At 38.6% G+C, this 22,587-nt stretch overlaps 1 protein-coding gene across 1 annotated transcript in view; it reads left to right on the forward strand.

Annotated features, from left to right (window-relative positions):
• tex264b (testis expressed 264, ER-phagy receptor b) overlaps window positions 1–22,587 on the forward strand; it is a 49,041-nt gene that overhangs the window by 16,463 nt on the left and 9,991 nt on the right. The window contains exon 3 of the mRNA XM_008408720.3: window positions 20,017–20,182. Within this exon, the coding sequence (XP_008406942.1) occupies window positions 20,017–20,182 (166 nt within the window). The remainder of the gene's footprint in view (window positions 1–20,016; window positions 20,183–22,587) is intronic.

Raw genomic sequence — 22,587 nt, forward strand, 5'->3', positions numbered from 1 at the left:
TTGGATGCAGCACCTTGTGAGCGGCTCTAAAACAATGCCACTATGTGGCTTACCCTTGTGGTGAACTGTCCAGCTGTCTGCTGGACAGTTGTCAAGTCAGCAGTCTTCAAATTGTGTAGGTCATGATGACATTTATGTATTAAAAATCTTTCGTTTGCTGTATTAGTCTTATGTAGGATGCAAAAACTTTGGTGCAACTGCCTTTTGTGTTTGTTTTTCACCATCATCTTTATTGTTTGGTATTTTACGATTGATTTCTAGGACTCCAGGACTCATTTTTGTTTTGTTTCTAGTTATTTATGAGGTTATATAAGGTTAGCGATTGTAAAGCATTCTTTATTTCGTGTGTGTCGAATGTCTGCTGATCATGGATTTTATGCTATTTGCCTTTGATCAGCGCACACCAACACAATGGACTTCATGTCTAAGATTTACTGCTGTGTGAAGGACCTTGACCCCTGCCCTGGAGCAATTAAAGATGAACACTAGCATAAAGTCATGCAGAAAAACAGCTTTTTTTTTTACACTGATTCACTATTGCAGATGTGTTATCAGCGCAATGCGCTCACGTAGCTTGTTAAAATATACCCGAACCGTTCAGAGTTGATATCAGCTCCTGGTGCTGGTGCTTTGAACGATGCCCTGGAAGGAAAGCTGTAATTTGCACAAGATGCATTCAATTCCTTCTCTGTTTTCTTGTGAAGCATTCCCACACATTTTGATATCTTTATCAATGTTCTTCTAACTTTTTCCTCTTCCCAATTTGTTTTTTGATATATTACCGAATCTGAGTTTTTAGTAAAACATTCCAGTTTAGCAAAATTCTGAAAAGATTTTATACATTATATATTAAAAAAAAGTTGTGCAAGACCGCAAGCTTTTACAGAGGCTTTGTGTGACGAATTGCCTGTGACATAACCTGGGGCAACATTGACAGTGTGAGGATGTGAAACTAAAATAATCCTGGGATGTACGGTTACAGCAAGTTTTACAACTCTTTAGTCTTACTTTTTTGCATTATCTGTACTTTTTGTTGTTGTTTTTGCTTCCCTGCATTAATTATAGGATTTGAGGATATGCCAGCATTTTTAAACTGTTATGAGTTACTATTATGAGCTGTAGGAAACTGCTCACTTTCCTGTAAAATCCAAAGATGATGGCTTAAGACACAAGTTTAAAAGTTTCAGACATTTTTGGTCTTCCTCCAGCAAATTGAATGCTAATCTGTTTGCTGTCATCCAAAAATGACAACAGCTTTAAACTGGAGCATGTTCAAAGAAAGCTGGAAAAAAGGCATGGTTGGAGTCTTGGTGTGCCAAATGAAATGTTTGTTGTTTAGCAAACAAGAAGATGTTGTAGGTTTGCCAGAATCAGCTCTGTATGCATGTCTGCCAGCTTTACAAAGACTGCAGAAGGGAAGGTGTTACTGTGGAGGAAATTGCAGAAGGGCTTCAGCTACTTCAGTGGTGAGGGAAACATCGAACATGATGTTGCACCAGTTATTTAAAAGTCATGCCACAAATTCAAGGTTTTGTCTAACTTGCAACATAATGGACTGAGTACCTTAGTGTAGATTATCTACACTAAGGTAATTTAAAATATTTTGGAGTTTTTTTCTGCAGTTGAGTTTACAAAATCCACTGATATCCACACTGGACAAAAAGCAAATACAGTTAAGCCTCTTTCCATAACTTTATTTTCTTGTTTTCTTAACTTTTTGTTATTGGGTGGGGTTTTTTGTGGTTTGCTAGAATCAGCTTAGACTTTGTAACCCTTCCCAGACTGACAGATTTCAGTGATTTTGTTTCTCATCTGTTCTCAACATTGCCTTGGATTGAATTACAATGTGGTATCTTTTAGTTTCATGTCATCAGACCAGTTTTATTAAGGGGATTTGGACAGATCTGGCTCTAATAAGACCTCATTTGGCTTGTGAAACTGAACTTAGTTTTCACCGTTACGTGGTTAGTCGCAGCTACTTTATGATTTAACTAGCTCCTTAATCAATGAGCTCAATATCTGTAAACAGCTTGTTACGACCTTCTGCTCACTCATCTTAAAGCTGCAAGCCAGCTTTTAGTCTGCCTTGCACACTGTAGTGTTTACGATTTCACAAAATAGGCAGCAAAGCAAGATCAGTCATGCCAAGTCTTTTTTCATACCTCTCAGAGGGATGGACGCCTTAGAGCTCTTGATCAGCGAAGGCTTTCAGGTGCAGTGGCTTTACAGAAGTCACTCTCCAGGGACAAGCCTTTGATGATGTCTTGCTAACCTTCTACCAGTACAGTAAAGTATTTTATAAAACCATAGAGCTGAGACTGTGGTTGTCCTTTTCATAACTTGATGTAAGTCAGCAACCTACTAAATGAGGTTGAACACTGCACCGACTGATTGACAGTTTTCTGTCTGACGAAGCTGCAGTACACTTCACAAATATAGAGCTGACTACATTATATAGAGTGCATGTAGAGTTAAAGACAAATGGTAATTTCACAAATCCTAATCCTACAACTTCAAATAGTCAAGATTTGAAATAGATTTGAAATCAATTACATATTGGATTTACCAGATCTTTGCTCCTTGCTCCTTTTCTCAGCATGAGTCTTGCAGTACTGAACACATAGCTGCTCTAAATTTGTAACCTGTAAAGTCACTTGTAACAGTCCTCTCATGTTATTATTATTTTTCATTTTAATCAAATAAAAGGACGCTGTCAGCCATACAGGAAAACACCTTAAAAAAAAATTTAATGAAAATGGAGGACCGTGAAAATTTTAAATTAACCCCATATCTTATTGTCAAAATGCCTGTAAATACTTTTATTAAAACCATCCCCCAGAATCTCACAATAATCTGTTGGTGATATTGGATCCTGTTCTCATGTGTCTGTGTAAACCGGTCAGTTTCATTTTCCAATTCCTGCTTTTCTTTGTTCAGAAAAATTGCAGTATCTTTGCGTTTGGAGGAGCAGCCCATAGTTGTGTTATCTATAAAGACATTTTCAATTCCCTGCAGCAGCTGAAGGTGGTTGGTAATATCGTCCACAAAGCAATTTTTAACAGCATTTGCGGCCTTCTTAACTTTAAACTTTAGAAGCAAGTTATCGTATATTTGCTCGAGAAAAGTTGCTGCATTTCTTTCTGTGCTGTAAGCATTTCTTAAGATAAATCTGATGCAAGTCTTCATCTTCACTGATCCATGCTACCAGTTATCTGAACTCAAAACATGCCTCTGGAGATATGACCAGAATGACCCTAAAATGACAACTGCTCTCAAAATTGAGACAAATGTATTCCCTTTATGGAGTCGCAGTACATGTCCTGCTAACTCAAGAAGTATGAACAATGTTCATATTCTCTAATCCCCTTTGCCTCAAATAGGACACACACTCGGGGATATGAACAGTGAGCCTTTGAAACATTTCTCTTACCAGTAAGGGTTGCTAATATTTCTCCACAAAAACATAACGTCGTCCCACATCAACACTGCATGTGGGTATAACTTTATTCTGTCATATTTTGGCTTATTTCAAGCTGTTGTTATTGGATTTCTGTGCCAGTCACAGAATGCCCATAACAAATACCAAGTTTGACCATAAATCCATAACTGTACTTAGTATCAAGCCACACTGGGCCAAATGTTGATGATCAATTTTGCAGTAATATCATCTGATCTAAAGTGTAATATTTCAGAAACTCAGGTAGAGTGAGGGGTAGAGTTGTAAATCGATCATCTGCTGGTGGTGTGTTGGATCCAGTGGCAGGAACGGCTGGCAGATAAATCTAGGAAGTTCAAATGAATAGTGAGAGTAAACTGAGAAAGTCTGGTGAAAGACAACTTTTAAGAGATTTCCGATGTCAAATTTACAGAAAGGGGCTGTGGAGTGTTTTCCAGCTACTGCTATTGACGGATCCTTCCACTTAACCTCTGTGGAAAAGTGTACTCTTGGTTGCACCGTAGGAAACTCTAACTGTCAAACCTGTGTACACTTACATTGAGCTGTGGGAGATTGGAGGGGGGAAAAAAAAGCTGAAAAAGATAAAAACAACCCAGAAATGGAATAACCATGTACAAAAATTGCTTGGATACGGGAGGAGAGAAGTCTCTTTTGTCCTGCTGATGGAAAAATAGACCACATCTTTAGCCTTGCAAAGTCACTGAGGCAGTCTGGATGTGCTTTCCTCTACTGTAATCTTAAATCATTCTTTCTCTATTTAAAGACATTTTAATATGTCTTCACGAACAGCTCTAATTTTTAATTGGGGCTCTGTTGCCTGGAAACATAGCTGGTCTGATTGTAAGCCTTATTTGCTGTTTGTTTTAGATGTTTCTTTGTATTATTGATTTTAAAGGGTGACTTCTAAAACCTTAGTCATGGACTGGTTCTGCACATTAGTATTTGACTAGGGGGCTTATAGAAAGAAAGTGTCATTGTTTTATGTTTTGCTGCTGCTCAAATGATTTTAGATGAATGACAATATGAAGGTCTTACTTTAAACTTCACTGTTTCATTGCTCAACTGGAATCTTCAGCATGGGAATAATGGGAATATTGGGTTATTTTGACAAATTGTTTCTCCAGCAATCCAGTCGTAAGACAACAAGTTGTAAAATAGATGGATAATTTTTGAGAGTTGTTGTGGTCCAACAGATAGATTCAACTTTTATTGCTCTTCATGCTGGTCAAACACATCGATAATTTATATAAGTTACATTTGGAGGCACATGCTCTTTTAAAATACTGGAAATATCTGCAGAAATTTTAATGGTTTTTGTTACTTATACATTTTGACTTGAGCTTATTTATTTAACAATAAAATGATCAAGTATGGGATTCATGTTACTGTTTACATGAGATTAGATTTAAATCATTTTAGGAGCTGTTGAAGATTTAAAGTTTGCTCCAGACTTCTCTTTTTGGATCAGCCCTGTTGTCTTTTATTGTCAAAAGATAGAAATTTGCAACCAGTTATCAGTGTATTTACCTCTAATCCACATGGTTCATTGTGACTAATATTTATTATTATTTTTTTGTTTGGAATTTAAATACCATATTTTTCATTAAATGAAATACAGTAAAAAATTGACACAGTAAAGTTTTACTTTAAAGATCTACTATTCAATGTCAGTTTTTATCATTGCAGCATCTGGTTAGCTCTGTGCACACATATGTCACATGTAATTTATCATATAGCATTTATTTGGCTTAAGATTTTATTCAAAGACTAGGGAAGTTCGGAACAAACTTTTGTGTTCATAAAAGTCTGAATAACTTTTGGTTACATCACCTGCTTATTAATAATCATGTACTGTGCTCAGTCTTTATTTTTTTTAAATGGTCTGTCACACTTTCATAAGACTTCGTTGATATGTCATTTCCAGTGGCTGGACTTGTAATGAGGCTAAAATGCAATCATGTTTTCAAGACGGAGAAATTAAGCAGCTGATATGTTCTTTGTCCAAATACTCATTCCTGTGCTGCCAGGGAACAAAAAAAAAAAATTTTAATTGACCCTGCTGCCCCAGACTGCCATAAACGCTCTCCTGAGCCCTGAGGTCATGGTACTGCTTTGAACTTGAAAAAATATCAAACAAAAAAATAACTTGAACACCATCCACAATCCTCTATGCAATTATGAGCTCTGATATGAACTGCTTGTCTTTTTCTTCCATGTATTCCTAGGACACAGAGAACTTGAGCTCATTGTAGTTGCAGCTATAGTAAGCCAGTCTTTTGTTTTTCTCCCTGCCAGTGAAGGAAAAGCTCTGGGGCACATGCATGGATACACAACCTAAGCAAAAATGTTCTTACCAATAACAATGCAAACTTCAAAGCCTATCGTACTTTGACATATGCCTAATTGTGGTCCTTTACACGTTGATAATTATGTGTATTTAATTTTGCAACAAGTAAATGTAATAAGTGTAATTACAACACTTATGCGGTGCTGCAATGTATAACTATGTGAGTGTAAACGTGTAAAACTTATGTTCTTTAGAATAAGTTCCATTTTTGTGTCTGCCACCACTCATTTTAATTTCCTATTTTATTATAACAATGCATTTGGGAAAAAAAGGGGATAAAACAAGGGGAACTTTGCTTCTGTTTTGAATAAAACAAGGGGAACTTTGCTTCTGCTTCTGCCACAACACCGTAATCAAGAACGCCAGCACAGCATCTGCAGATTCTTAGATTAGAAATCCAGTTTCCTATCATATGAGGTGAGGGGAAGCAATCAATCCTTGTCACAGAAGATTACTTCAGGGTCTCGAGGTATTTTAGTTTAAAAGCACATCAAGGTTGAATGTTTAAATAAATTATTTCTTTAGCCCTTTCAGTTCGACTCAAAAGCATTGTTCAGTCGTAGCTTGTGTTTCACTTTACTTGCAGTTTCAATGCACCATATTTGAATATAAAATATATTCCTAAATTCAATCTTAAAACTTCCTTTTTTGTTCTGCAATTCAGGTCAAAAGTGAAGCTCATTTATTTCAGATAGATCAATATATTTGAAGTTAATTTGGATAATTATTGCTTACCTTTGAAAGTTGGCTGCTCAGGAAATATGGATATTAATTAAAAGTAATACAACATTATTTCAGTATATAAAAATGTTATGGCCCACATAATTATGAGGACATTGTATTCAATTGACACTCTACCCGGAGAAAGTAAACTACCATAGGTTGTAGCAGAATATTTCGATATTAATGGGAAGTTTAATAACGGGAGATTCACAAGGTTTGGACTGCAGCTGGAGTCAGTTGAATTAGAAATTTTTGAAATGCTCCTTTTTTAAATTTACGTCTGTACATGACAGGTTTTTTCTTGCAGTAGTGTTTATTGAGTTGTGTAACTTTTATGCTTCTCACTATATTATTCACATTGCTGTCTAGTAAAATGTTAATTCAATCAAAGAAATAGAAACTATTAGATCTATATAAGTTGTATGAATGTCAAAAATAAAATATCATATGTGCCAATGGAGATTAGGCATCAGACTGAAACTACATTCAGAAGGTGGATATGTTTTGCTAAATAAGTCTATGCAGAATTGATTATCCTTCAGTTTCCTTTATTCTTCACATGAAAATGTCAGAGGCATTAATTAACCTTCTTGCTTGTACAAAGTGTTCTCATTTTGACAACAATGAAAATTATATTTGTTTAAGTGCAGCTTCTTGGTTTTTAAACAATCAGTTTGACGTGTGACTGATTTCTAGAAAATCTTTGATTTGTTAGCAAAAATAATTGCAAGTGCAATATGTACAGGGCTGGAAAGGCATTTTCACCATCTGAATGACTCAGTTTTACCCAGAAATTTTGCAAGTTTGCTTATTTTCCCCAGATGGTGAAAATGCCTTCCCAACCCTGTTTATATGTTGCTCTGCGTTAAAACAATTAGCTTAATATTCATGATAGAAATTAGTTATTAATTATTAGGTTTTTTTCACATTAATTGTAGTTTCTATGCTGATATATATTTAGCCTGTTTTGCTTAATTGCCTTTTGGCAGTGGAGGCTAGAAAACAGCCACTGAATGAGAAAATGACATCAAATTTACAATATTTAGGCCCGAGCAGCTAAGCGCTGCGAAGACCTATTGTTTTTCAAATGTTTTTTTTTTTTCTTCTGACAAATGAATTGCCTTTTTGGGGGCTTTAACATATTCAAAAACTCACCAAAGTTGGTGGAGACTGTGAACAATTTACGTATTTTAAGGTCTATGCAAAATTCGCAAAACAAATGGCTCAACAGCGCCCCTTAGAAAATTTCAAAAGACCCTTTCCTATTCACTTACTTTATCATAGAAACTTGAAATTTGGTACACTTGTAGAACTCCCCAAGACAGTCAGAATTTACAATTATTCTCATAGTGCAAGTCAAACAGGAAGTCGGCCATCTTGGATTGAATTTGCGAATTTCACCCCATTTTGGCCATTTATAGCCTTCGCATTTGATCGAACTCCTCCTAGAGCTTTTGATGGATCAGCTTCAAACTTGGTCAGTTGGTTCATAAGGCATGCCCGATTCAAAGCTATCAAAGTGGTGACTTTTCATGCATGCTGAAGGGGTGATACCAGGGGTCAAAGTTCACCGACTCACCAGAAAATAATAAACTGTTATATCTCCTTCAAAGAAACAGACAGAGCCACCAAACTTTCTGTGTGTGATGACCTTTGGGTGCCCTACAAGACCCAAACGTGAAATTTTGACACCACTTAAGCCACGCCCCCTTAGAACAGGAAGTGTCATGTTTTACTGTGAACGGTTGCTATCTGACATCTTTGACCTGATCAACATGAAACTGTGTCCACAGACGGAAGACATGTTGGTGTATAATAGTTTCCAACCCCGTTTGGTTTGGATGCAGCAGGTGGGCGTGGCGGCGTGGCGAATTGACCTGTAACACTGTGTCTATACGTTTGGCTCTGAATTCCACAATTTTGAGTCCAGCTGCACCAAACTCACTGAGATGGATCCTTATCCAACTCCCGACTGGAATCTAGTGCAATATTTGGAGGGCGTGGCCTAATGTCACAACAGCGCCACCTAGAAGAGTTTAAATAATCAGCCCCAAGCCATGCTTTAACCTAGAATTATGAAACTTGGTACACATGTGTATCTTGTCAGGATGTACAAAAAAGTCTCTTGGAGCCATGGTCCAAACCAAACAGGAAGTCGGTCATTTTGCGTCAAAGCCGCCATTTCCTGTTTTTCATAGACGTCGCATCTGATCGAACTCCTCCTACAGCTTTTGAGATACATACTTCAAACTAACTCAGCACACACTTAAGACATTGAAGGTGAAAAGTCATCAAAAGAATTCTCGCACATCAAAGCATGTGGGCGTGGCTAAGTGTCAAACTTTGGCTCTGTGCCATGAAATACTAAAATGCAATAACTTCTACAGGAAAAGTGACAACTTCATCAGACTTCCCATGTCTCATTATTGGCCAGCCTTGATCACATTCACAAGGTCATATGATGACATCCCCTTAGCCACGCCCCCTCCAACAGGAAGTCACCTGTTTTTGTCTGCCAGAAGTCTTACTTTTACTCTGACTCAAATGGTTTCAATGCTGTGCAAATTGATATAAAATGACATGATGATGAACTCTGTGTATGTTGGCTGCTAGCTGAAGCATGTGGGTGTGCCTTATTAGCAAATAGCAATACCAGCCATGTCTACGATCGTCTCTAAATCAACCAGGCTTCATGTGATTTCCACCAGACTTTTATGGTTGACTTCAGTGAACCTCTAAAGACCGCAATAGCCTTACATTATAACTTGACTCCACTGCGCTCCCTAGGTTAATCAAACAGCTGTATCTCCTCTCTACATTGGCTAATCTACCTGAGATGTTGCGTGCTTCACCAAGGAGCGCTGCTGGAAACACAATGCAACTAATGCCAACGTAAGTGACTAGATAAACTATCAATCCAGCTGTTCAGATACACATATTTTCTCCCAAAACTTAAACTGTCATAAACTGTGGTTGGTGGTGGTGAGGATGAACGCTGAGACCAAGATGATGATGATGATGTTTATTATAATTTAATAAAGAGAAGCTCAAACACAGTCCAGTACGGGCAACACGGCAGGAAAACCTGCACACAGCTAAAACAGGTAGCCACTGAAAAAACTGAAGACTGAATGTGACAGCTACATTATTACATTATAACTTGACTCCACTTTTCCCTCTAGATTTATCAAACCAAACCAAACCAACTTTATTTATAAAGCACTTTAAAACAACCACAGCTGATACAAAGTGCTGTGCATTAAAACACAACATAATAAAAAAATAAAAACTTACAGTTTAAAAACAAAAACATACAATTTATAACTAGATTCCGCTGGTGTTGAAAGTCAAGTAAAATAGATGGTGCAGTGGTGTATGCACAGCAGCTATGAAGGTTGCCAGCCTGTTTGGTTCAACGTATCTCTGTGAATCAGTGTTTTCTGACATGAACTTCATCAAGAACAAACACAGAACATGCCTCACTGATGCACATCTGAAAGATGCTCCGTGAGAGCATGAGCTGTGGCAAGGGGGAGGCGGTGCTGGGACCAGGCGGTGGCTATAGGCCTGAGCGGCGCTTGGCTGCGAGGGCCGCTTGTTTTTTTTTTGTATTTTTATTTTATCTTTTTTATCTATTTTGTTCTACTTTTTATGTTTTTGTGTGTCTGTTTTTGTATGTCTGTGTAACAGAAAATTCTAATAAAAATATCTTGGGGAAAAAAAAAATAGTTTGAGTCATGCAGAACTGATTTGACCGTTTCCATAGCAACCATCAGAAGCAAGACATTCCCCCAGAACCACGGTGAGCTCATTGTAGCTATGACATCATCATCTATGACATAGATCAAAGAACATCTGAGGTTATGAATTCTTGAATCTCAAAACAGGAGTTCATATCCAATCATCTCTTCGACTCTTCGACTTTGCGTGTTTTAGCAATTTTAGTATGGAACAGGTTTTTACAACCGTCTTTTTCCCATTAACTTTTGGTGCTGGATATGTCATCACCACCGGAGTAAGGAAGATTTTTAATAAAATACTTCCTGGGATAAAATTTGAAACCTGGAGTTACCAGGATGAGACCACTGACTATGACGAGTTTGATGCCTTTCTTTTCAACCCTTCGCCGATTGCAAAACAAACTTCCCCGGCTGGGGAAGTTTGCAGAGCAGAGGTTGTTGAGTCCTCAACCTCTGCTCTGACAGAAGTGGCATTCATAGACCGGTCCCAAGAGAGGGCTGTCCCAGGGGAAACGTCCTCGGCTGAGGATGTTTGCTCTGGAAAAAGGAGACCGGACTATGAAACGCTGACTTCTGTGCTGCAAAAAAGGGCAAGGGAAGAAGATATTTATGGCATTCGAGCTCTTCATAAGTCAAAGTACGCCGCCTGCCCAACATGCGAGGATAGGGCTAAGTACAACCCACACCTGCTAGATAAGGATAATTGCTGTTCGTTATCTTGATAACTTCAGACCCACAGTCCAAAAAATGACTGTCAAGTTAATTGGCCTCTCCAAATTGTCCCTAGGTTTGTGTGTGTAGACTGCACAGTGGCACAGTTGGTAGAACTGTTGCCCTGCAGCAAGAAGGTTGTGGGTTCAATTCACGGTTCCGGTCTTTCTGCATGTTCTCCCTGTGCATGCGTGGGTTTTCTCCGGGTACTCCGGTTTCCTCCCAGTCCAAAAACATGACTATCCAGTTAATTGGCCTCTCCAAATTGTCCCTTGGTGTTTGTGTGTGTGTAGGCTGCACAGTGGCACAGTTGGTAGAACTGTTGCCCTGCAGCAAGAAGGTTCTGGGTTAGATTCATGGCTCCGGTGTTTCTACATGTTCTCCTTGTGCATGGTGGGTTTTCTCCGGGTACTCCGGTTTCTCCCAGTCCAAAAAAATGACTATCCGGTTAATTGGCCTCTCCAAATTGTCCCTAGGTGTGTGTGTGTGTGTGTGTGTGTGTGTGTGTGTGTGTGTGTGTGTGTGTGTGTGTGTGTGTGTGTGTGTGTGTGTGTGTAGGCTGCACAGTGGCACAGTTGGTAGAACTGTTGCCCTGCAGCAAGAAGGTTCTGGGTTAGATTCACGGCTTCGGTGTTTCTACATGTTCTCCCTGTGCATGCGTGGGTTTTCTCCGGGTACTCTGGTTTCCTCCCAGTCCAAAAGCATGACTGTCAGGTTAATTGGCCTCTCCAAATTGCCCCTAGCTGTGAGTGTGTGTGCATGGTTGTTTGTCTCTGTGTTACCCTGCGACAGGTCGCCAGTCTGTCCACCCTGGACAGACTGGCGACCTGTCCAGGGTGACCCGCCTCTCGCCCCGAACGTTTGCTGGTGATGGGCACCAGCAACCATCCATTTTCTTAACTTCTTGTCCTAACGGACAAGGGTGTTAAGGGTGTTAAAAATTTTAAGGGTATTAAAAAAATTTTTTTAATTAAAAAAAAAAATTTTTTAGGACAAGGGTGTTAAGAAAATGGATGGATGGATGGATGGATGGATAACCAAAATTCATTGATGGTTTTAAGTAGTTGAGGGATTGAGCACTTCAGATTAGACAACATTAAAATAATGTCATCTGCAAATAGTCCAATTTTAGATTCAATACTTTTTATTCTGACTTTTTCTTCTGTTTGTTTTGATTGTTCCTTATGGCAAAAGCCAATGGTTCAATTGCCAGAATAAAGAGGAGGGGTGAGAGGGGACACCCTTGATGTGTTCCCCTAGCTAGATTAAATGAATCAGATATAATATTATTCGTTATAACTGAGGCTGTGGGTTTATTATAAATTATTTTAATCCAGGTTATGAAATAACTACCCAAGCCAAATTGAGATAAAACATTGTATAGATAGTTATGTTCCACTCTGTCGAATGCTTTTTCTGCATCAAGTGAAAGTAAAGCTGTATCGGGATGTTCATATTTAGCTATCCGCCCCTTTATGAATCTGTTCTGATCAGCTTCAGAAAGAGATGGTAAACATTTCTCAAGCCCAAGTGCTAGTACCTTAGATATTATGTTGGCATTTATAAGAGAGATTGGTTGAAAAGATTCGCATCTGGTGGGAGGTTTTCCAGGTTTAGATAGTACTGTTATGATTGCATTTTGTAGAGAAGTCAGGCAACCTCAACGAGATCAGGTCATTAAGGGTTTAACTTTCTGCAAGCATATTATAGAGGGGCTGTAGTAGTCAGTTTTTAAATCGATTTACAAGTAATACTGTGAATGAAGATGTGTGTGAGTTGGTGTCAGGGCAGCAGGTCGTGCTAGACTTTTTTTGTTATCCGTTATCTTGAGCGACAACATAAAAAAAATCGGTCATGCACTATTTTTATCCATGAAATTACAATCATATTAACATCGGCTATTTAGTCGCAATTTATGCGCAATTTATGCGGTTTAGTTAATATTCACCGTGAATCCAGATCCCATCACAAATTAAGCAGATTCTTACCTTTTAACACTGATTTAAATATTGTAATTTTTAAAACTGAGCAGTAATTTTACATCCATGCAAACTGAAGTGTAATATTTAAAACTTCAGTACATAAAATCAGTTATTTAACAATATGAGGTGTTGTTTAATTTATTTTTAACATTGTATTTTCATACATTTATGCTAGGGCTGCCGTAGTCTAGTTTTCCAGAGCTACCATCTGCAACTTTAGATGCGTTCCTTCTCTAACACACCTGGATCATTGACTCATTATAAGCCTCTACAGAACTGAATGAGGGAGTCAACCTTTTGTCTGGGATGTGTTTTAGCAGGGATGCATCTAAAAGTTGCTGAGCAAACAAATGCCACTAAAATTGTTTATTATGTATGAGTTTGAGGAACTGTTCCTTCAAGAGCTGTGCTCTTAATAAGTAGGTCCACCTGTTTCTAACGCTGCTACCCGGTGCGTTAAAGTCTTTACAATCGTTGAGCCAAATTGCCACTAGAGGGCAGAGTTGGGTTCTTAATTTAAGGGAAAGATTAAAGGTTGGACAGTGAACGGAGTTGGTCCATTTGCTTTAATGTGGATGGAGAAGTTTCGTCTTCGTCTTTTTGGTCATAGTAGAACCGTTTTATTGAGCCACACTGATTATTTGTCGCTCTGAGTTTTGCTTTGAGGTACGAATCTGGAACCTCCCCAGAGTGATTGTTCTGGATACAACTTGCAATATATCAAACCGTTATTTAGATCAGAATTAAAAAGCCTTCAAGAAACAGAAGTCCAGATATCTTTGATTTAACCCTCCTGTTATGTTGCGGGTCAAATTGACCCGTTTTAAAGTTTAATTGTTTATAAAAAATAGTTGGAAGTATTTTTTTTGCATGAAACTTTTTCTATTTGTCTTAATAGGTGCACTCTACATATAAATTTAATTAGGCCCGAGCAGCTAAGCGCTGCGAAGGCCTATTGTAATCGTGCTGTAAATTATTATTATTCTTCCGTAAAGTAAATTGGCTTTTTGGGGGCTTTATCATATTCAAAAACTCACCAAACTTGGCGACCGCATAGAGCCCAGTGGAAATTTATGTATTTTAATGTCGGCGCGAAAATCGCACAAGAAACAGCCCAAGGGCGCCACCTAGCAACTTTCAAAAGACCCTTTCCTGTTCACTTACTTTATCGTAGGGACTTGAAATTCGGTACAGTTGTAGAACTCCCCAAGACACAGAATTTGCAATTAACGTCATAGTGCAAGTATCCTAGGAAGTCGGCCATTTTGGATTGAAGTTCCAATTTTGACCCCATTTTGGCCGTTTACAGACGTCGCATGTGATCAAACTCCTCCTACGTATTTCGATTGATCGGCTTCAAACTCAGTCAGATCGTTCATAAGGCATGGCCGATTCAAAGTTATCAAATTGGTGAGTTTTCGAGCATGCTGAAGGGGTCGTACCAGGGGTCAAAGTTCACCGACTTGCCGTGCAACACAAAACTGTTATAACTATTACATAAAAGCAGACAGAGGCACCAAACTTTCAATAATTGATCATCATCGGGTCCCATAGAATAATCAATGGTCAAATGATGACATCACTTAGGCCATGCTCCCTGAGAACAGAAAGTGTAATGTTTTACACTGAACGATCCCTATCTGACCCATGTTGGTGTGTTGTGGATTCCAACCCTGTTTGATTTCGATGGAGTAGGTGGGCGTGGCGAAGTAACCTGTAACGCCGTGTCCATACGTTTGGCTCTAGATTCCACAATTTTGAGCCCAGCTGCACCAAACGTGACATGAGTGATCCTGGTTGGATCGATCCCCTACGATTATACGTAGTCATAGTCTGACGTCATCAAAGCCCCGCCCCCTTAGAACAGGAAGTGCCTTTTTTTCATCGGAATGCTCCATCTCTGGCTCTTTTGACCTAATCAAGATGATTCTATGTTGGATGACAGATAACAAGTTGATCTCACTTGCTTTAAAGCGCCAATAGTTTCCAGTAGAGGGTGTGGCCGCGGCGAATCAGAGGTCACGCCACCGCCATACTTTTGGCTCCAGATTCCATATGTTTCATTCCAGTTGCACCAAACTCACTAGGATGCACCCTTATCAATCCCCGAACAGGAAACCATAACAACCATTGATGGGCGTGGCCTAATTTCTATATAACGCCCCCTAGAATTTTTTTAAATGATCAGCCCCAAGCCATGCTTTTACCTAGAATTATGAAACTTGGTACACATGTGTAACTTGTCAGGACCTACAAAAATATCTCTTGGAGCCATGATCAAAACCCAAAAGGAAGTCGGCCATTTTGGATAAAATTCCGCCATTTCCTGTTTTTCATAGATGTCATATTTGATCGAACTCCTCCTACAGCGTTTGACATACAGACTTCAAATTCAGTCAGCACAGAGTTCAGACATTAAAGGTCTAAAGTTATCTCAGGAATTTTTGTATGTCAAAACATGTGGGCGTGGCTAAGTTCCAAAATTTGACTATTCGCCATAAAACATCAAAGTGACATAACTTCCACATATAAGGTCACAGCTGCTTCAGACTTCCTATGTCTCACTACTGATCAACCCTCATTACATTCTCATGGTCAGATGATGACGTCACCTTAGCCCCGCCTACTTCTGACAGGATGTCACCTGTTTTTTTCTACTGTATGTCTTACTTTTACTGAGAAATACATTTGGAATTAATCTTCTACCACCTGACATAATATGACCTGATGATGAACTCTGACCCGTGGGGGCGTGGCCAACTAGCTGTCCTTCGCCATATGCATACAATTGTCTCGGAATCACACACGCATCTTACTATTGGCACCAAACTGGATACGTATGTTCAATGCTAAAGAGCCCAACAGGATTGAATTGTCATTCTGTCAGCTATTACTCCTCTCTACATCGACCGATCTGCACCAAATTTGTGATGTGTCGCCAGGGAACCATGCTGAACTCATCGGTGCGTATTGCCTGGCGGGCGCGCGCCTAAACTGTGTGACAGCGTACGCGGTGGCAGGCGGGTGGCAGTGCTGGATCCCCTGCAGTGGCTATAGGTCGGAGCAGCGCTTGGCTGTGAGGGCCGCTTGAGGCTCCGCGGAACTTTAATTGGTTTTCTAGCTGTGCATGTTTTGGGGGAAAGTGCTGTACGGGCATAAAAGCTGGACGTTTATAATCTGAAGTTGGAACTCCACATTGCAAGAAACATCAGGATTGCTTTTTGAAATTTGAATTTTGACTTGGGAAAGAATTTTAGCACCATAGCTGAACTCAGTATTTGATATGGATGTGTCATCTATAAAGCAATGACCTGTTTATTGGCACTTCTGATGGTTTAAATCAGTACAGCCTCCATTAGTAAACATGCAGCCACAGTGTTCGAATTTACAAATGTGAGAAACCTCTTGGTATTGACTTGAGTTGCTATTTAGTCAGGTCAGCTAATGTTTCTAGTTTACATTTGCGACCTGAAGAAGGCTGGGTGGGATTCATTCACCAATATTGTTAGCTACATTTCCCTACATCTATTTTCTGCTAACTGTCATTTAATTTCCTGATCATAAATTGGTTGTCTCAAATTTTGCACACACATGTGTATACGCCCAGGAACAGCTGCATATTTATACATCGGGGTTTATTTATATGACTGGGTTTTTGTCTCAGGCTGATGAAGGAAGCCAACATGAATATCCAAATGTTTCCGAGGGAAAAGGCACTAATAATTCATGTTGAAATTTCTGAAACTGACAACATTGTTCTTGCTGACAGCAGCGAGAGAGATTGCCTCTGCTGCCGCAATTGGGTTGAGACAGATGGTAAGAGAGTTGATTGGACAGAAGTTGCCTCTCTTCTTGCTAAAAGCCTGCTTGCCTTGGTCTGTCGAATCTACAAACCTGCTTCTCAGATGTCTGCTACCTTCCTCTATATTTAAGCGCTGCTGGCTGTCATTTTTCTCACCTTTCTTGAATCTGGGACAGCAGCTGGAGGCACTGAGACAGTACTGGTAGGAACTGTCAAGAAAGAGTTATCAAAATGTCCAACTTTGGGAGAGCAGAGGGTGATAAATGGAAAGGTTTTACATTTTTCTAAAACAGTTCAAATGCTAATAATTAAATTAAATAATCAGTCATACAGAGGTAATTTTTGGTAGCTGCAGTGTGTTGTCTTTTCAGTGTATGAGCACATTAAGCCAGGAAAGTTGATAGTAACAGGCAATGGCTGTGCATACAAAAATAACACTGTGACTTAAATGCTAACAATCCCAGAAAAATGAATGCGAGACTTCCATCATCTGGGGGAGGCGAGGAGAGGAGCAGTCTTGAGAGGATTGCGAAGCAAAATCCATTCAAGCAGACTGTGCTTCAAGAGTGACCACACACCTGGATCCTAAACATGAGCTCCAGCTGTCCCATTCCTTGTGCTAAGAAACATTTAACTTCATTAAATGTTTTACCTGGACTCAGGAGAAAATGGATAGGACGGTTGTTCTGAATCCACCTTTCTTAAGGTCCAGTGTGAAGTTTCCACAGTCAGTGATGATTTGAGGATCATGTCATCTGCTGGTGTTGGTTCATTGTGTTTTCTCAACTCCAAAGTCTAAGCTGGCAACTAACCTGATTAGATCTCTTCGTGACATGCTAATTAATTTTTCTGGCAGGATTTTGTACTTCCCCGCACTGCCAAATGTACTAATACCATTTATAATGATCAGTAATCTATGGTCAATAAACTATCTAGGTTGAATGACTCAGTGCCTCACAGTGTATAATACATAGACACGCCTTTGTCAGTTGTCTGATATTTCTCTCTTTAATATCCCCTTTTCATTGTATTTATGCAATATTCATGTGTCTTGAGAAAATGATTTTGGTATCTAAATTACCAGGAAAAAATGACTTAAAATAAAAAAACTCTGTGTATTATGAATCTATATGAATACAATTTTCACTCATTCATTTGATAAGATGCATCCACATCTCATTTAATTTGAGATTTGTTTAGCTACTGGAGTGAAACAACACAACTCCATGTCTGTTTCAGTAAAGCGACACACAGCCTCAGGCAGAACCCGAACTCTGGCTGTGAACCTGGAAGGGAGGGACTTACTTACCTGTTAATGAGACCAAGGATGGTAGGTTTGCAGAAACAGTTTCCCTTGGGGTGAACGAGGGTCACAGCAAGTTCCTTCAAAGTTGTGGAGTTGCAGGAAAAGAGCCCAGCAGATTGTCAGACCTCAGCATGAAGAGATGCAGGGTTGTGTTTGTTGTGGAACTCTGAACCAGCGTTTCATCTTTGTGAGGGTGATGGAGGAGGCGACCTTGGCTAACACCTGTACAGCCTGGAGAAACAGATGGGACTGAATTGTTATTATGTTGATGCAGTGTATACTGATTAGGAGCCATATCCAATTTAAGTGACTGTCACTGTGTCACATGTTAACATATATTAATCTTTGTAAACCAGTCGGTCTCATAAATGATCAAAAGTCGATCTAGAATGATGGACCCACTGCCTTTCTGGTGCCCCGTTTCTGTTATGTACTAAACAAAGAGTCAGAAGGTTTCTGTATGTTTCTCAGGATTTAGAATGTATTTAGGATCAACAGGAAAAATGAACAATTAAGCTAAATAATTTAGTCAGAATCAACAAGAACTGCAATACATGGAACCAAGAATAAATTTAATTAATGATCAACGAATTACTCACTAAAGATTATCATTAAAAGAAAAGATTAATAATCAGGAAATCAGCATCACTCTGAAACCGGGTTGAGAATACGAAGAGGAACACACTTTAGGACAGCTACAAACTGAGGCGAAGCACATATTTACATCTGCAGTCACTGCAACACCTGAGGAGCCCAGAGGAAATCTCTCATCCAGGCTAACTTATGCTAAAAGTCCAGTTTGTTTAATTATGTCTCTTCCTAAGCAACACTGCTAGATTCAGAATTTTGTTTCTTGCAGTTTGTCTGTCTGTAAATTCAACAACTAACACTGAGAAGCTGGTAACTCTTTCTGTCCTGTCCTACATTTCAAACGGCGTCGACATGCTTCTTCAGATCACCTGGTAGACAATCTGATTTCGCTTTTGGGTCTGGTGAGGGTGGCGTCAGTGATGAGTTCAGGAACACTAAGGGAAATTTAGCTTTCAGTGGATTAGATGCAGACCAGCAATGGTTAATATGGAGATTGAGCCACAAGTAGTATCAGCATTGCCATTTTAGACTTTGCACATGGAAAAGGCACAATAAACAGAATATATATGATGTATCACAAGTACACAATGACAGAGAAAGAGCCGGGGTGACCCACCGGTTAAAGGACACAGTCTTCCCACCATCGGATTGAACAGAATCCGTTTTTGTTTAGTGGGTGCAGATAATGTTCTCAACATTTGATTTGTCTTGTATAAGAACAATTAATACATTATTACATTCACCACCAAATGTCCAAAAACATAAAATTTAACAATAGCAATAATGGAGATTTTGATTTGGGAAGATGGTCAGGATTACAATTTAAAAGTTAGGTGTTAGCTCTAATAAGGATGTATTTTATTGCCTTTCATTACATTTGCATAATTTTTTATGTGAATCCTATTTCACATTTAATTGGATCACAATTCAATTGATATTATTTAGGATTTTATTTTAGATCTTGTGAGTGTTTGAGATTTCATAATTAACTAAATGTGATTTTAGGTTTATTTTAAAACATATTAATTTGCTAATTTTACCAAAGCAAGTTCATCTATTTTAGAATTATGTGTTTGTAACTACCTCTGGTATTTCCTAATTACACATGTGATTTAATTTCCTCAAGTCTCTAGAATCCCAATTTATTTGAACATTTTAAATTATTGTTCTCCTGTATGATTGTTGATTGGACTTTGTGCTGCATTTGAACAATAAACATGAGGAATGTTCATGAAGTCAGATGTCAAATAAATGGCGTGTCATTTACATTACAATTATATTATGCCATATTTATACTTGGTCTCCTACTTCTGGTGTTTCTGCGATATTAGTAACCACATTTTGTGATCCATTCCAGGAACGAAGGCTTTGCGCTCACCCTTTCCTCGAGCTCTACAGAGATGGTCAGATCCAGTTCATTGTCCCTCTGGCTCGGCAGGGGGATTTTTATGTGCCTGAGGTGCGGCAGACAGAGAGGAGGCTGTCAGAACAAGAGGAATTTCACAGTGATACTGACGTCTCAGGTACACTATCCCTTTTATGTTGTGCTGCACTGGCACAAACAGATGTTTGCATTTTTGTTGAATTTCTTTCTAAGTGTCAAAAATGTCACATGGCTTGAAGCTTTTTACATGAGTGACGATTTGGTATTGCAGGAATAATTGCATATTTCACTTTTTTATTTTGTCTAATTACAACCACAATCTGTGTTTTTTATTAGGATTTGTACATTAGGCTAACACATAGTAGCTTATAATTGTAAAGGGAAAAAAAATACATGGTTTGCATTTATTTTGCTCTTCCATTTGTTAAGCTGCCTTCCCTAAGAAATCTAGGGTAGCCAGTTGCCTTAAATAATCAACCAATTCGTGAACAGTCTTGCCTTTATTGAGAAGGGGCAAAAAGAAAGCTATTGTTGAAAGAAAGTTACAAGTAGTTCCATTTGCAGTTTGCCACAGATCCTGTAGGGGGCAGAATAAAGTCCCCTTGTCAAATGAGATGAAAACGGAGCTTATCTGTGTACATGCTCAATGCTGCATGTGAAAGAAAACTAAAAATGCATCATCTGGAACACACCTTTCCAACTGTAAAGTAAAGTGGTGGCAGCATCATGCTGTCACCTGTCAAAGTCCACACCTAAATGCATTTGAAATTTTAGTTCACTCTCTGTCTAATCTGACAGAGCTTGAGTTATTTTGTTTTAAAAAAATTTTGACAAATTTTCAGTTTATGAGACATCATACCATAAAAGAATTGCAGCTGAAAGTGGCTTTTCAAAGTACTGACTGGGGTTAATACAAACACATGGGGCACAAATCAGATTTTAGTAATTAAGAACTATGTTTCTTCCTTTCTCCTCCTTGGAATCATGCACAGTTTTGTGTTTTTGTATCATATAAAATCATTATGAAAATGTTAGCTTGATGCTGTGACATGACAAAATATGAAAAACACCAAGTTTCATAACTCAAGGTGCAAATACTTCTACAAAGAACGAGTATTATGTCTCATCTGTTACTGACCATTATGTCCACATTCATACATAATACATGAATGGGAAAGAAAAGTTACACATAAAATGTTGCTGCTGTTTTTTTTCTTCCAATGCCGTTTTCCTCCATTGTTTAATTAAGGATTACTTCAGTTGAGCAACTAAGCTTTATTTCTGAACACTAAGATTTAACCTGATCTTACTGAATCCCGATGCAGCACAGCACCGTGGCCACCTTAAGGCACAGCTTACATCTCTTGTTTATATCTCTTCCTACTCATGAGGAAAATGTCTTGCTTTTGTCTATATGCTTCAATATGTTTTCATGCTCAACAGGGAAAATTAAGCAAAACAGCCAATACTGTAAATGCAAATCAGTTGAACTGACGGACCTTAAAAAGCTCCACAAAAATGTTGAGGAGATATTTTCTAAGAAAGCCGTCTTGCTCTGCCATCTGTCCAGTCAGGCTCCTTGATGTTTTGGCCTGAATGTAAGGGAGTTGGACCTTGTATCGAACGCTGTTTTGTTTATGGGCAGCTCTGTAGAAGTAAACTGTTACTGACACCTTCTTAGGTGTTAATGAAAAGCCCAAACACAACAGCCTCTGCTGGAGCTGTGCTGCCACTCACGAAGAGGGTGACTGCAGCTTTAAGGACACCACCTGGAAACCCTGCTTTCAGACAGAATACAGAGCAATGAGATATAAAAGATCTTAAAGAAGTGGATGGAGTTATTGTTAGTTGATGAAGCTTATTATAGATTTGTTGAAGCGTATAATTAATGCTGCTTAGATGCCACTAAGCTCTGTTCAATTTAAGTCAATCTCACATTAGATAGACAGCAGATGATTAGCAACAACACTTGCTAATAATAATAATAATAATAATAATAATAATAATAACTCGAGCAATAATTATTGGAAGGAAGAGAAATACAAAATAATAAGAAGTAACCATAATTTGGAGTTTAATAGACAAAATTGGAGGATGTTTCTTTATTAATCCACCAGAGAGCAAAGTTAGATGTGAGGAAATTAAACTAGCAGTTTAAAATAATATGTTGGTTTTACATAATGATTATGTTTATTTAATCTAATTTGCAAATGTCTACAGGCTTGTGCCGGTTTGGATTTTTTAAGCAACTCTGTTTTGTCACCACTAACACCTGGCTGTGGGATATTTATTAGCAAGAAACCTTCACAATTTGACTTTTTACACATGAGGTGTAAAAAGTCATGGTACAAAGTTGTGATGCACTGAGTTCCTGAGAAACTGTATATCTACCCACTCCTTCACCTTCTTTCTCTAAATTGGTAAAGAAAATTGTCAGCTTTATGCAGTTGCTGTTGCAATAAATGGGAAACCTTTGCCATTATAAGTTGAAAGGATTTTAGACTTCAGAACACGAACACATTTTAAAACGTATTATTGGCTGCT

This window comes from Poecilia reticulata, chromosome 5 (genome assembly GCF_904066995.2).
Source record: "Poecilia reticulata chromosome 5, P_reticulata-male-v2, whole genome shotgun sequence".
Lineage (NCBI taxonomy): Eukaryota > Metazoa > Chordata > Actinopteri > Cyprinodontiformes > Poeciliidae > Poecilia > Poecilia reticulata.